The following is a 16,054-nucleotide window of genomic DNA, read 5'->3' on the forward strand; positions in this document are numbered from 1 at the left end:
ATCGCTGACTGGTTGTCCATGTAGAGCGTGGATGGTGAAGTTGGCTTGTAACCAATTTCCGAGAGGAGGTTCTTCATCCAGCATATTTCTTTACCAGCAGCAACCCCAGCAACATACTCTGCTTCAGTGGTTGATAGAACAACCATCTGTTGCGCTTTACTGCTCCAGCAGACCGCTCCCAGCCCAATCTTAACCAAATAACCACTTGTAGACCGCCCTGTCCCTTTGTCACCACCATAGTCTGCATCACTGTACGTGACGAAGATTTCATCTCCTATGGCAGGATCAGGTCCATATACCAACTTCATATCCATTGTGCCCTTCACATAGCGTAGCAAGTGCTTTACAGCCTTCCAGTGGATCATGCCTGGGTTCGAGTTGAACCTAGCCAATGCACTCGCAGCAAAGGCTATATCAGGCCGGGACATTGTAGCCAAGTACAATAAGGAGCCAACAGCACTCATGTAGGGGATATCCACCATCTCTTGTGCTTCTTCATACGTTTTGGGACAGTCATCTGTGGTCAACTTCATACCCGGAGCCATGGGAGTCCCCACTGGTTTGCAATCAGACATATTGAACTGCGCTAGCTTATTGACAATGTACTGACGCTGCGAGATGTAGAGTTTGTGGTTGTCCCAGTCTCGTGTTATTTCCATGCCCAGCAGATACGAAGTCTCCCCCAAGTCCCGCAACTTGAAATGCTTTTCCAGCTCAATCACAAACTTGTCAAGAGCCTCCTTTGATTTCGAAGCAAGAGTGATATCATCCACCCACACTGGGACTATGATTCTGACAGTGCCATCATCATAGATGTAGAGCTGAGGGGTCAGAGTAAATCTTCTTGAAGCCCATTGAATGTAGTGCTTCACCCAGCTTCTCACTCCACAACCGAGGTGACTGCTTCAACCCATACAGAGACTTGTTCAATTTGCAGACTATCCTTCCTTGACCCTTGGTTACACCTTGCTTAAATCCCTCAGGCTGCTCCATATACACCTCAGCATCAATATCACTGTTTATGAATGCCTGTGAAATGTCAACTGAGCGCAAGTGCAGATCATCTCTAGCAGCTAGAGCGAGCACAGTCCTGATGGTAGCGTGTCTCGATGGCGAAGCAAAGGTCTCATTATAGTCAAATCCGGGCCGTTGACTAAATCCTTTAGCAACAATCCGACCCTTGAACCGTTCAATGCTTCCGTCTGCATGATACTTGACCCGAAAGACCCATCTGACTCCAATTGCCACTTTTCCTTCTGGCAAAGGTTCTAGTGTCCAAGTCCCATTAGCAAGCAGCATGTTGTATTCAGCTAGTGCAGCCTCATGCCATTGTGCAGCGTGAGGTGACCTCATTGCCTGAGCATAAGTCTCTGGCTCGACTAGCTTGCCAACAGGACCAGCCTCCAAAGCTTCTTCTTCAGACTGAGAATCATCATCATCTAAAGCAGGAGTTGGATCTCGCATTTCCCAGACGTCCGGAGTTGCCTCCCTGGCCTTTGGAGGTGCAGCAGGAACCTTCCACCATTCCCCTGGAGGTCTGATGTCGCGTTTTGGTCTTCTTACAGCCACAGGTCTATCATCGACTTCAGCTTCATCATCACTAGTCATCCACACGAGGTGCAGCTCTTCTGCGACGAGGACGAGGTGGGGGTAGTCTCCTCTGGCTCTGGTGTCTCATTATCATCCTGTTGCGCTTCACCCTCCACCTGTTCTTCTTCTTTCACATTATCATCATCAACAGTGTCATCCTCACTGCTATTGTCCTCATCGTCATTATCAACTGCAGGCAAGTCTATGAACCCTTTGCTGAGCATCATTGTCTTAGTCCTTGGATGGTGCCTCTGGTGCGCTCTGCTGACTGGTTTTTCGGAGGAGCTGGTTCTGAGAGGTCGTGCTCATCAATGCCCTTCAGAAGTTGGACCACTGTAATGTGTAGCGCTCATCAAAGTCTGCGCGTTCACAGATGATGACCTTCTTCGTCTTTGGATTGTAGAATTTCCAACCCTTGTACCCATCAGGATACCCAATGAATATGCACTTCTCCATATGCGAACCCAAATGCTCCCTCTTGTCCTTCTGGACATGCACATAAGCAACACATCCCCATACCCGCAAATGCCCAACATTCAGGTTTTCGTCTATGCCACACCTCATATGGCGTAGCATGAGCTACTGAAGACGTGAATGCATCGGTTCAAGACATGAACAAGTGCAGCCAAACACTCAGCCCAAAAGGCCTTTGACAATCCAGCCTCATCTAGCATTGCAGTGATCCGTTCACTAAGCAGTCTGTTTGCACGCTCAGCCACTCCATTCTGCTGTGGTCTGTTTCGCACTGAGAACTGCCTTTCTATACCATGCTCCTCCAAATACTTGTCAAACTCCTTGCTCATGAATTCACCACCCTGGTCGCATCTGAAGACTTTGATATGTTTGCCAGTTCTGGTTCTCAGCCCATGCTTTGAACCGCTTAAAGGCAGCAAAGACTTCGCTCTTCAGCTTCAGTGGAACCACCACCTTCAGCTTGGAGTAGTCATCAATGAATGTGACCCAATATTTCTGACCAGAGTGGGAATCAATGCCGACATAGTGAACATCAGAGTGTACCAATGCCAACAGCTCATCAGCTCTGTTGGCTGACGAAGGAAATGGATTTGCATGCATCTTCCCAGTCAGACAGGGAATACAAACAGGATCTGGCTTTGCAGAAGAGTCCAGTGTCAATCCAACCACCATTTCATCCTTAATCATCTGCTTAATTCCAGTCATGGTGTTGGTGGCCAAGCCGTCTATGCCATAGAGTCAGATCCAAAGGCAGAGTGGACTGCAACATGAACAAATTCATTTGTAGTCTATTGTACTACCATCTAAATAGCCTATACCAGCATCATTGATTGTAGCACAGAACAAAAGAACATCATTACGAACAAACTCCATTTTCTCCTTTGTGATATGAACATTAAAGCCTTTATTGCGAGTCAAGTACAAAACAGCAAGCAGATTATTGCACAATGCAGGAACATAGAGTACTCTAGTGATCTCCACATCTCTAACTTGTCTACCATTAACTACAGGTCTGAAGAGCACATTTCCGACGCCCTCACTATATACAATGGTGTGATCCGCTAGCCTAATTGGCACTCTATATGTGGTATAATTGCGAATCCATTCTTTGTGAGGTGTCATATGAGAAGTGGCCCCTGTATCTGTATTCCAATGGGTATCATTAGAAAATGCAGCGCAAGCTTCATTCATAGAACGAGCACTTGCCTGACCAGCAAACTCCGTCGCAGCATCTGCCTTTTCCACTGCCACTTTGGCATTGCTCCCCCCAGATCCACTTTCTTTGTTGCTAGCAATGACCTTCTTCAATGCTTCGCAATCCTTCTTCCAATGACCCTTGCCCTTGCAGAATGAGCAGGTGTCTGCATCAACTGTGGGGTGACCTCTGCCCTTTCCATTGTATGCCCCACCCTTCTTTCCATAACCCTTGTGACTGGCTCTATTCGCTTGCTCAGTCTGGCGCTGACGATTAAGCTCTTCGCTTCGGAATGCTTGGAGTATGGTGTCTTTGTCCAGCTTTTCCATTAGCAACAAAGAAGCTGACAAGTGCTTGTATTCATCAGGCAAAGCCCGAATCAATGCCATGCACTGTAGCTCTTCGTCTAACTGCTCAATGGTAAAGCCTGTTGGACGCAGATTTTGGATATTAGCCATTGCCTTGCTAATCCTGACTCCCAAATCGATGAGACCTTCGTTGTCCTCCTTGTGGATTGAGAACAGGTCGTCATATGCATTGAAGCGTGCGCCGGGCTTCTTGGATAGGTGTGCCTTCTCTATGGCAGCCCACATTCCCACTGGATCATCCTCTAGACCTCGGAAATGAATCCTTTGGTCCGCTTCAACCAACAGATAAATCTCCCCAGCAGCCTTTTCAGCTTTTGCCTCCCATTTGGTCAGCTCAGCCTTGTCTGAAGGTTTAGATTCCCTCCCAGACACTAGTCTCCACAGCCCCAGTCGCATCAGATAGGCCTTGGCTTCACCACACCACTCCTGATAGTTGGAGTTGGTCAGTGGCTTCACCTTGACCCCATTATCTGAGCTAGAACTAGTAGACATAGTGCAACAATACAATTTATAGTCTTGTTTGACTGACAATTAACAGCTTAGAGTCCTGTGATGACTATGAATGACAGCTTAGAGTCCTGTGATGACTATCAATAACAGCTTAGAGTCCTGTAGTGACTATCAATAACAATGTTATAGTCTTGTTTTGACTTTCAATAGCTCCAATAGGCCAAAATGCGAGATCAGTACTCAATGAGTCACTAGATCAATCACAATAACCCCCAGTATAACAATAGGCAGCAATTCAATAATGCAGGAACAATCAATCAGTGTTGTCAAGTTAGAGCTCAGGGCCCATAACCTGTTAAACTATAGGCTATTATAGTTTGATCAGAAGCTTGTAGAAGCGTCCTAATACACTCTAATTGCCTTGGTAACAATCACTAATGATGTGTTGATGCAATCAATCAATAATATGTAATGATTTGCGCTCTATTGACTCTTTGTGTCTATTACTCTAGACATGTATGGAAAATGACCATCCCAGGTTCCCACGGGTACTGTTCTGCGCGAGGCGTGAAGATTGGTGTCCACTAAATCGCGTCCGAATTTGATTAGCTCCGGAGCAGCTTGGGAACATGCCAGACATCATTCTAATGATGGCTCCATGTTTCATTTTCGCTCCTTTTGCTTCCCTGCTGAGACCGAGGCGTTCCGGTGCCTGTTCCGGCCGTCACAATAGAGGTCAACAGACCTACTAATGGGGCGCTGAACGTGGGAACGTTGCATTGACCGTGGGAGTCGTGCGCTTGTAAAGTATGTACAGATTGCTAAACAGTGCTTGCGCACTTTTAGCAATCCTGTCAACACCAGTCATCCCATGATGACCTAGGTCGTTCCCATGGGTGTTGGCAGTGTCTATGGGTGGTCCCCAATGCGTGGGAACCAGGCGCTTGGTATAGCGCAACTTTGTTATACATTTGTACAACAAGTGTGCACATCACTTCAACAGGATCAGGTCCATATACCAACTTCATATCCATCGTGTCCTTCACATAGCGCAGCAAGTGCTTTACAGCCTTCCAGTGGATCATGCCTGGGTTCGAGTTGAACCTAGCCAGTGCGCTGGCAGCAAAGGCTATATCAGGCCGGGACATTGTAGCCAAGTACAATAAGGAGCCAACAGCACTCATGTAGGGGATATCCACCATCTCTTGTGCTTCTTCATACGTTTTGGGACAGTCATCTGTGGTCAACTTCATACCCGGAGCCATGGGAGTCCCCACTGGTTTGCAATCAGACATATTGAACTGTGCAAGCTTGTTGACAATGTACTGACGCTGCGAGATGTAGAGTTTGTGGTTATCCCAGTCTCGTGTTATTTCCATGCCCAGCAGATACGAAGTCTCCCCCAAGTCCCGCAACTTGAAATGCTTTTCCAGCTCAATCACAAACTTGTCAAGAGCATCCTTTGATTTCGAAGCAAGAGTGATATCATCCACCCACACTGGGACTATGATTCTGACAGTGCCATCATCATAGATGTAGAGCGAGGGGTCAGAGTAAATCTTCTTGAAGCCCATTGAATGTAGTGCTTCACCCAGCTTCTCACTCCACAACCGAGGTGACTGCTTCAATCCATACAGAGACTTGTTCAATTTGCAGACTATCCTTCCTTGACCCTTGGTTACACCTTGCTTGAATCCCTCAGGCTGCTCCATATACACCTCAGCATCAATATCACTGTTTATGAATGCCTGCGAAATGTCAACTGAGCGCAAGTGCAGATCATCTCTAGCAGCTAGAGCAAGCACAGTCCTGATGGTAGCATGTCTAGATGGCGAAGCAAAGGTCTCATTATAGTCAAATCCAGGTCGTTGACTAAATCCTTTAGCAACAATCCGACCCTTGAACCGTTCAATGCTTCCGTCTGCATGATACTTGACCCGAAAGACCCATCTGACTCCAATTGCCACTTTTCCTTCTGGCAGAGGTTCTAGTGTCCAAGTCCCATTAGCAAGCAGCATGTTGTATTCAGCTAGTGCAGCCTCATGCCATTGTGCAGCATGGGGCGACCTCATTGCCTGAGCATAAGTCTCTGGCTCTACTAACTTGCCAACAGGACCAGCCTCCAAAGCTTCTTCTTCAGACTGTGAATCATCATCATCTAAAGCAGGAGTTGGATCTCGCATTTCCCAGACGTCCGGAGTTGCCTCCCTGGCCTTTGGAGGTGCAGCAGGAACCTTCCACCATTCCCCTGGAGGTCTGATGTCGCGTTTTGGTCTTCTAACAGCCACTGGTCTATCATCGACTTCAGCTTCATCATCACTATCATCCACACGAGGTGCAGCTCTTCTGCGACGAGGACGAGGTGGGGGAGTCTCCTCTGGCTCTGGTGTCTCCTGTTGCGCTTCACCCTCCACCTGTTCTTCTTCTTTCACATTATCATCATCAACAGTGTCATCCTCACTGCTATTGTCCTCATCGTCATTATCATCAACTGCAGGCAAGTCTATAACCCTTTGCTGAGCATCATTGTTATCCTTGGATGGTGCCTCTGGTGCGCTCTGCTGACTGGTTTTCGGAGGGACTGGTTCGGAGAGATCGTGCTCATCAATGCCTTTGAGAAGTTGGCCACTGTATGTGTAGCGCTCATCAAAGTCTGCACGTTCACAGATGATGACCTTCTTCGTCTTTGGATTGTAGAATTTCCAACCCTTGTACCCATCAGGATACCCAATGAATATGCACTTCTCCATATGCGAACCCAAATGCTCCCTCTTGTCCTTCTGCACATGCACATAAGCAACACATCCCCACACCCGCAAATGCCCAACATCAGGTTTTCGTCTATGCCACACCTCATATGGCGTAGCATGAGCTACTGAAGATGTAATGCATCGGTTCAAGACATGAACAAGTGCAGCCAAACACTCAGCCCAAAAGGCCTTTGACAATCCAGCCTCATCTAGCATTGCAGTGATCCGTTCACTAAGCAGTCTGTTTGCACGCTCAGCCACTCCATTCTGCTGTGGTCTGTTTCGCACTGAGAACTGCCTTTCTATCCCATGCTCCTCCAAATACTTGTCAAACTCCTTGCTCATGAATTCACCACCCTGGTCGCATCTGAAGACTTTGATGTGCTTGCCAGTCTGGTTCTCAGCCCATGCTTTGAACCGCTTAAAGGCAGCAAAGACTTCGCTCTTCAGCTTCAGGGGAACCACCACCTTCAGCTTGGAGTAGTCATCAATGAATGTGACCCAATACTTCTGACCAGAGTGAGAATCAATTCCGACGTAGTGAACATCAGAGTGTACCAATGCCAACAGCTCATCAGCTCTGTTGGCTGACGAAGGAAATGGATTTGCATGCATCTTCCCAGTTAGACAGGGAATACAAACAGGATCTGGCTTTGCAGAAGAGTCCAGTGTCAGTCCAACCACCATTTCATCCTTAATCATTTGCTTAATTCCGTCATGGTGTTGGTGGCCAAGCCGTCTATGCCATAGAGTCAGATCCAAAGGCAGAGTGGACGCAACATGAACAAATTCATTTGTATCTATTGTACTACCATCTAAATAGCCTATACCAGCATCATTGATTGTAGCACAGAACAAAAGAACATCATTACGAACAAACTCCATTTTATCCTTTGTGATATGAACATTAAAGCCTTTATTCCGAGTCAAATACAAAACAGCAAGCAGATTATTGCACAATGCAGGAACATAGAGTACTCTAGTGATCTCCACATCTCTAACTTGTCTACCATTAACTACAGGTCTGAAGAGCACATTTCCGACGCCCTCACTATATACAATGGTGTGATCCGCTAGCCTAATTGGCACTCTATATGTGGTATAATTGCGAATCCATTCTTTGTGAGGTGTCATATGAGAAGTGGCCCCTGTATCTGTATTCCAATGGGTATCATTAGAAAATGCAGCGCAAGCTTCATTCATAGAACGAGCACTTGCCTGACCAGCAAACTCCGTCGCAGCATCTGCCTTTTCCACTGCCACTTTGGCATTGCTCCCCCCAGATCCACTTTCTTTGTTGCTAGCAATGACCTTCTTCAATGCTTCGCAATCCTTCTTCCAATGACCCTTGCCCTTGCAGAATGAGCAGGTGTCTGCATCAACTGTGGGGTGACCTCTGCCCTTTCCATTGTATGCCCCACCCTTCTTTCCATAACCCTTGTGACTGGCTCTATTCGCTTGCTCAGTCTGGCGCTGACGATTAAGCTCTTCGCTTCGGAATGCTTGGAGTATGGTGTCTTTGTCCAGCTTTTCCATTAGCAACAAAGAAGCTGACAAGTGCTTGTATTCATCAGGCAAAGCCCGAATCAATGCCATGCACTGTAGCTCTTCGTCTAACTGCTCAATGGTAAAGCCTGTTGGACGCAGATTTTGGATATTAGCCATTGCCTTGCTAATCCTGACTCCCAAATCGATGAGACCTTCGTTGTCCTCCTTGTGGATTGAGAACAGGTCATCATAAGCATTGAAGCGTGCGCCGGGCTTCTTGGACAGGTGTGCCTTCTCTATGGCAGCCCACATTCCCACTGGATCATCCTCTAGACCTCGGAAATGAATCCTTTGGTCCGCCTTCCACCAACAGGTAAATCTCCCCAGCAGCCTTTTCAGCTTTTGCCTCCCATTTGGTCAGCTCAGCCTTGTCTGAAGGTTTAGATTCCCTCCCAGACACTAGTCTCCACAGCCCCAGTCGCATCAGATAGGCTTTGGCTTCACCACACCACTCCTGATAGTTGGAGTTGGTCAGTGGCTTCACCTTGACCCCATTATCTGAGCTAGAACTAGTAGACATAGTGTTCAACAATACAATTTATAGTCTTGTTTGACTGACAATTAACAGCTTAGAGTCCTGTGATGACTATGAATGACAGCTTAGAGTCCTGTGATGACTATCAATAACAGCTTAGAGTCCTGTAGTGACTATCAATAACAATGTTATAGTCTTGTTGTGACTTTCAATAAGCTCCAATAGGCCAAAATGCGAGATCAGTACTCAATGAGTCACTAGATCAATCACAATAAACCCCCAGTATAACAATAGGCAGCAATTCAATAATGCAGGAACAATCAATCAGTGTTGTCAAGTTAGAGCTCAGGGCCCATAACCTGTTAAACTATAGGCTATTATAGTTTGATCAGAAGCTTGTAGAAGCGTCCTAATACACTCTAATTGCCTTGGTAACAATCACTAATGATGTGTTGATGCAATCAATCAATAATATGTAATGATTTGCGCTCTATTGACTCTTTGTGTCTATTACTCTAGACATGTATGGAAAATGACCATCCCAGGTTCCCACGGGTACTGTTCTGCGCGAGGCGTGAATATAGGTGTCCACTAAATCGCGTCCGAATTTGATTAGCTCCGGAGCAGCTTGGGAACATGCCAGACATCATTCTAATGATGGCTCCATGTTTCATTTTCGCTCCTTTTGCTTCCCTGCTGAGACCGAGGCGTTCCGGTGCCTGTTCCGGCGGTCACAATAGAGGTCAACAGACCTACTAATGGGGCGCTGAACGTGGGAACGTTGCATTGACCGTGGGAGTCGTGCGCTTATAAAGTATGTACAGATTGCTAAACAGTGGTTGCGCACTTTTAGCAATTCTGTCAACACCAGTCATCCCATGATGACCTGGGTCGTTCCCATGGGTGTTGGCAGTGTCTATGGGTGGTCCCCAACGCGTGGGAACCGGGCGCTTGGCATAGCGCAACTTTGTTATACATTTGTACAACAAGTGTGCACATCACTTCAACAATAGACACAAAGAGTCAATAGAGCGCAAATCATTACATATTATTGATTGATTGCATCAACACATCATTAGTGATTGTTACCAAGGCAATTAGAGTGTATTAGGACGCTTCTACAAGCTTCTGATCAAACTATAATAGCCTATAGTTTAACAGGTTATGGGCCCTGAGCTCTAACTTGACAACACTGATTGATTGTTCCTGCATTATTGAATTGCTGCCTATTGTTATACTGGGGGTTATTGTGATTGATCTAGTGACTCATTGAGTACTGATCTCGCATTTTGGCCTATTGGAGCTATTGAAAGTCAAAACAAGACTATAACATTGTTATTGATAGTCACTACAGGACTCTAAGCTGTTATTGATAGTCATCACAGGACTCTAAGCTGTCATTCATAGTCATCACAGGACTCTAAGCTGTTAATTGTCAGTCAAACAAGACTATAAATTGTATTGTTGCACTATGTCTACTAGTTCTAGCTCAGATAATGGGGTCAAGGTGAAGCCACTGACCAACTCCAACTATCAGGAGTGGTGTGGTGAAGCCAAGGCCTATCTGATGCGACTGGGGCTGTGGAGACTAGTGTCTGGGAGGGAATCTAAACCTTCAGACAAGGCTGAGCTGACCAAATGGGAGGCAAAAGCTGAAAAGGCTGCTGGGGAGATTTATCTGTTGGTTGAAGCGGACCAAAGGATTCATTTCCGAGGTCTAGAGGATGATCCAGTGGGAATGTGGGCTGCCATAGAGAAGGCACACCTATCCAAGAAGCCCGGCGCACGCTTCAATGCATATGACGACCTGTTCTCAATCCACAAGGAGGACAACGAAGGTCTCATCGATTTGGGAGTCAGGATTAGCAAGGCAATGGCTAATATCCAAAATCTGCGTCCAACAGGCTTTACCATTGAGCAGTTAGACGAAGAGCTACAGTGCATGGCATTGATTCGGGCTTTGCCTGATGAATACAAGCACTTGTCAGCTTCTTTGTTGCTAATGGAAAAGCTGGACAAAGACACCATACTCCAAGCATTCCGAAGCGAAGAGCTTAATCGTCAGCGCCAGACTGAGCAAGCGAATAGAGCCAGTCACAAGGGTTATGGAAAGAAGGGTGGGGCATACAATGGAAAGGGCAGAGGTCACCCCACAGTTGATGCAGACACCTGCTCATTCTGCAAGGGCAAGGGTCATTGGAAGAAGGATTGCGAAGCATTGAAGAAGGTCATTGCTAGCAACAAAGAAAGTGGATCTGGGGGGAGCAATGCCAAAGTGGCAGTGGAAAAGGCAGATGCTGCGACGGAGTTTGCTGGTCAGGCAAGTGCTCGTTCTATGAATGAAGCTTGCGCTGCATTTTCTAATGATACCCATTGGAATACAGATACAGGGGCCACTTCTCATATGACACCTCACAAAGAATGGATTCGCAATTATACCACATATAGAGTGCCAATTAGGCTAGCGGATCACACCATTGTATATAGTGAGGGCGTCGGAAATGTGCTCTTCAGACCTGTAGTTAATGGTAGACAAGTTAGAGATGTGGAGATCACTAGAGTACTCTATGTTCCTGCATTGTGCAATAATCTGCTTGCTGTTTTGTATTTGACTCGGAATAAAGGCTTTAATGTTCATATCACAAAGGATAAAATGGAGTTTGTTCGTAATGATGTTCTTTTGTTCTGTGCTACAATCAATGATGCTGGTATAGGCTATTTAGATGGTAGTACAATAGATACAAATGAATTTGTTCATGTTGCGTCCACTCTGCCTTTGGATCTGACTCTATGGCATAGACGGCTTGGCCACCAACACCATGACGGAATTAAGCAAATGATTAAGGATGAAATGGTGGTTGGACTGACACTGGACTCTTCTGCAAAGCCAGATCCTGTTTGTATTCCCTGTCTAACTGGGAAGATGCATGCAAATCCATTTCCTTCGTCAGCCAACAGAGCTGATGAGCTGTTGGCATTGGTACACTCTGATGTTCACTACGTCGGAATTGATTCTCACTCTGGTCAGAAGTATTGGGTCACATTCATTGATGACTACTCCAAGCTGAAGGTGGTGGTTCCCCTGAAGCTGAAGAGCGAAGTCTTTGCTGCCTTTAAGCGGTTCAAAGCATGGGCTGAGAACCAGACTGGCAAGCACATCAAAGTCTTCAGATGCGACCAGGGTGGTGAATTCATGAGCAAGGAGTTTGACAAGTATTTGGAGGAGCATGGGATAGAAAGGCAGTTCTCAGTGCGAAACAGACCACAGCAGAATGGAGTGGCTGAGCGTGCAAACAGACTGCTTAGTGAACGGATCACTGCAATGCTAGATGAGGCTGGATTGTCAAAGGCCTTTTGGGCTGAGTGTTTGGCTGCACTTGTTCATGTCTTGAACCGATGCATTACATCTTCAGTAGCTCATGCTACGCCATATGAGGTGTGGCATAGACGAAAACCTGATGTTGGGCATTTGCGGGTGTGGGGATGTGTTGCTTATGTGCATGTGCAGAAGGACAAGAGGGAGCATTTGGGTTCGCATATGGAGAAGTGCATATTCATTGGGTATCCTGATGGGTACAAGGGTTGGAAATTCTACAATCCAAAGACGAAGAAGGTCATCATCTGTGAACGTGCAGACTTTGATGAGCGCTACACATACAGTGGCCAACTTCTCAAAGGCATTGATGAGCACGATCTCTCCGAACCAGTCCCTCCGAAAACCAGTCAGCAGAGCGCACCAGAGGCACCATCCAAGGATAACAATGATGCTCAGCAAAGGGTTATAGACTTGCCTGCAGTTGATGATAATGACGATGAGGACAATAGCAGTGAGGATGACACTGTTGATGATGATAATGTGAAAGAAGAAGAACAGGTGGAGGGTGAAGCGCAACAGGAGACACCAGAGCCAGAGGAGACTCCCCCACCTCGTCCTCGTCGCAGAAGAGCTGCACCTCGTGTGGATGATAGTGATGATGAAGCTGAAGTCGATGATAGACCAGTGGCTGTTAGAAGACCAAAACGCGACATCAGACCTCCAGGGGAATGGTGGAAGGTTCCTGCTGCACCTCCAAAGGCCAGGGAGGCAACTCCGGACGTCTGGGAAATGCGAGATCCAACTCCTGCTTTAGATGATGATGATTCACAGTCTGAAGAAGAAGCTTTGGAGGCTGGTCCTGTTGGCAAGTTAGTAGAGCCAGAGACTTATGCTCAGGCAATGAGGTCGCCCCATGCTGCACAATGGCATGAGGCTGCACTAGCTGAATACAACATGCTGCTTGCTAATGGGACTTGGACACTAGAACCTCTGCCAGAAGGAAAAGTGGCAATTGGAGTCAGATGGGTCTTTCGGGTCAAGTATCATGCAGACGGAAGCATTGAACGGTTCAAGGGTCGGATTGTTGCTAAAGGATTTAGTCAACGACCTGGATTTGACTATAATGAGACCTTTGCTTCGCCATCTAGACATGCTACCATCAGGACTGTGCTTGCTCTAGCTGCTAGAGATGATCTGCACTTGCGCTCAGTTGACATTTCGCAGGCATTCATAAACAGTGATATTGATGCTGAGGTGTATATGGAGCAGCCTGAGGGATTCAAGCAAGGTGTAACCAAGGGTCAAGGAAGGATAGTCTGCAAATTGAACAAGTCTCTGTATGGATTGAAGCAGTCACCTCGGTTGTGGAGTGAGAAGCTGGGTGAAGCACTACATTCAATGGGCTTCAAGAAGATTTACTCTGACCCCTCGCTCTACATCTATGATGATGGCACTGTCAGAATCATAGTCCCAGTGTGGGTGGATGATATCACTCTTGCTTCGAAATCAAAGGATGCTCTTGACAAGTTTGTGATTGAGCTGGAAAAGCATTTCAAGTTGCGGGACTTGGGGGAGACTTCGTATCTGCTGGGCATGGAAATAACACGAGACTGGGATAACCACAAACTCTACATCTCGCAGCGTCAGTACATTGTCAACAAGCTTGCACAGTTCAATATGTCTGATTGCAAACCAGTGGGGACTCCCATGGCTCCGGGTATGAAGTTGACCACAGATGACTGTCCCAAAACGTATGAAGAAGCACAAGAGATGGTGGATATCCCCTACATGAGTGCTGTTGGCTCCTTATTGTACTTGGCTACAATGTCCCGGCCTGATATAGCCTTTGCTGCCAGCGCACTGGCTAGGTTCAACTCGAACCCAGGCATGATCCACTGGAAGGCTGTAAAGCACTTGCTGCGCTATGTGAAGGACACGATGGATATGAAGTTGGTATATGGACCTGATCCTGTTGAAGTGATGTGCACACTTGTTGTACAAATGTATAACAAAGTTGCACTATACCAAGCGCCCGGTTCCCACGCATTGGGACCACCCATAGACACTGCCAACACCCATGGGAACAACCCAGGTCATCATGGGATGACTGGTGTTGACAGTATTGCTAAAAGTGCGCAAGCACTGTTTAGCAATCTGTACATACATTACAAGCGCACGACTCCCACGGTCAATGCATCGTTCCCACGTTCAGCGCCCCATTAGTAGGTCTGTTGACCTCTATTGTGACCGCCGGAACAGGCACTGGAACGCCTCGGTCTCCGCAGGGAAGCAAAAGGAGCAAAAATGAAACATGGAGCCATCATTAGAATGATGTCTGGCATGTTCCCAAGCTGCTCCGGAGCTAATCAAATATGGACGCGATTTAGTGGACAGCTATATTCACGCCTCGCGCAGAACAGTACCCGTGGGAACCTGGGATGGTCATTTTCCATACATGTCTAGAGTAATAGACACAAAGAGTCAATAGAGCGCAAATCATTACATATTATTGATTGATTGCATCAACATCATTAGTGATTCTTACCAAGGCAATTAGAGTGCATTAGGACACTTCTACAAGCTTCTAATCAGACTATAATAGCCTATAGTTTAACACTATATAAAGTGGTGTTCCAGTGGTAGTCACTTGGTGTGGAACTGAACGGAACTGAATGTAAGTGAACTTACTTGGTCGAGTTGGTGTTCAGTTGGTAGTTCAGTTGACTTGAGTTGGTGTCCAACTGGTTGAACCAGACCAACTGGATTCAGTTGGTGTTCACTTGTAGACGTGGTGAACTGCCAGATATACTGTGGACCACTGCTATTCCTTGCTGACTTGACACACCTATTATTGATGTCATCTGATGCATCTGAACCGGATAGATCATTATCAGTGTGGATGCCCCGTTTAGACTGTTGTTTGTCTCGATTCAGTGATACAGAACTTTCAAGTCAAGCTGATTGACTCACCTTCACATGTTTCCCTTTTCTTCCCCTCTTTGATGCCTTTCCTTTATCTACTGCACCGGAAATGTCCTTCAGCTCAACGATGAACTCCTTCTTCGATTTCGTTGTGTTCATTGCATGCTGCGCTGATTCCACAAGCTCTATAAGGTGGGCTGGTTTATTCAGATGTTTGTGCGGTGCGTTTCGAGGCTCTGTGCTAAAATGGTAGGCGACGCGAACAGCCTTCGGAGGCACTTCAAGCACATCAGCAAGCTGCTTTTGCACTTCCCCCCATGTTGCTCCAGAATCAATCTGCAGGAATTCATGAGCCCCATTCACTGATACGGAGAATTTGAGTGTGAATTCCTCCAGTTCTGTTTGAAATGCGTGTGAGTGCTTACTACAGTTCTTGATGGACTTGCAACAACTTACCTGATTCAGAATTGGATTCATCGCTGTCCAACTTGTCTACCTCATCCATTGGATCTCTTGCATCACCGCCATCTGTTCCCACATCATCTTCTCCTTCAGCCATCTCTTCGGCCTCTAACTCAACATCCTCGTGCATATCCTGGTCTATCAACACCGTGCGGGCCATAGCATCCAACCCCTCAACCAACAGGTGACCCATTCCCAGTAGCGCATCAACTGCATCACATACTTTTCCAGGATCAACGTGCAAACGAGGGGGCGGAGTGATTGAATCCCTTTTATTTGGACCTCCGGAATTAGTGCAGGATTGAGTGTCTTGCTTGTGGCAAGGGCTGGGTCTGCGCCGGACAACTGCCGGAAGCCTGATTTTGATTGAATCTGGTTTCTTAGCGGCTTCTGTGTCCTTCTTTTTGTTAAAATCAGGGGCAAGAAAAGATGGCCAGACTAGGGTTTGAACCAAGGACCTCCTGGATGCTTTCCAGACGCTCTAACCATCTGAGCTATCTGGCC

General features: G+C 46.7%; 1 protein-coding gene and 1 non-coding gene across 2 annotated transcripts; both read right to left on the reverse strand.

Annotated features, from left to right (window-relative positions):
• Window positions 1-15,011: 15,011 nt before the first annotated feature.
• Window positions 15,012-15,743, reverse strand: PC9H_005974 (uncharacterized protein; the record flags this gene model as incomplete). Its single annotated transcript, XM_036775531.1, has 3 exons — window positions 15,012-15,079; window positions 15,137-15,486; window positions 15,545-15,743. Coding segments are annotated over 3 exons (617 nt in total), but the record flags the coding sequence as incomplete, so codon positions are not given.
• Window positions 15,744-15,980: 237 nt separating this feature from the next.
• On the reverse strand, window positions 15,981-16,054 carry PC9H_005975. The gene has a single exon. It is a non-coding gene; the product is annotated as a tRNA-Ala (tRNA).

Source organism: Pleurotus ostreatus (assembly GCF_014466165.1).
Source record: "Pleurotus ostreatus strain PC9 chromosome Unknown scaffold_4, whole genome shotgun sequence".
NCBI classification, from domain to species: domain Eukaryota; kingdom Fungi; phylum Basidiomycota; class Agaricomycetes; order Agaricales; family Pleurotaceae; genus Pleurotus; species Pleurotus ostreatus.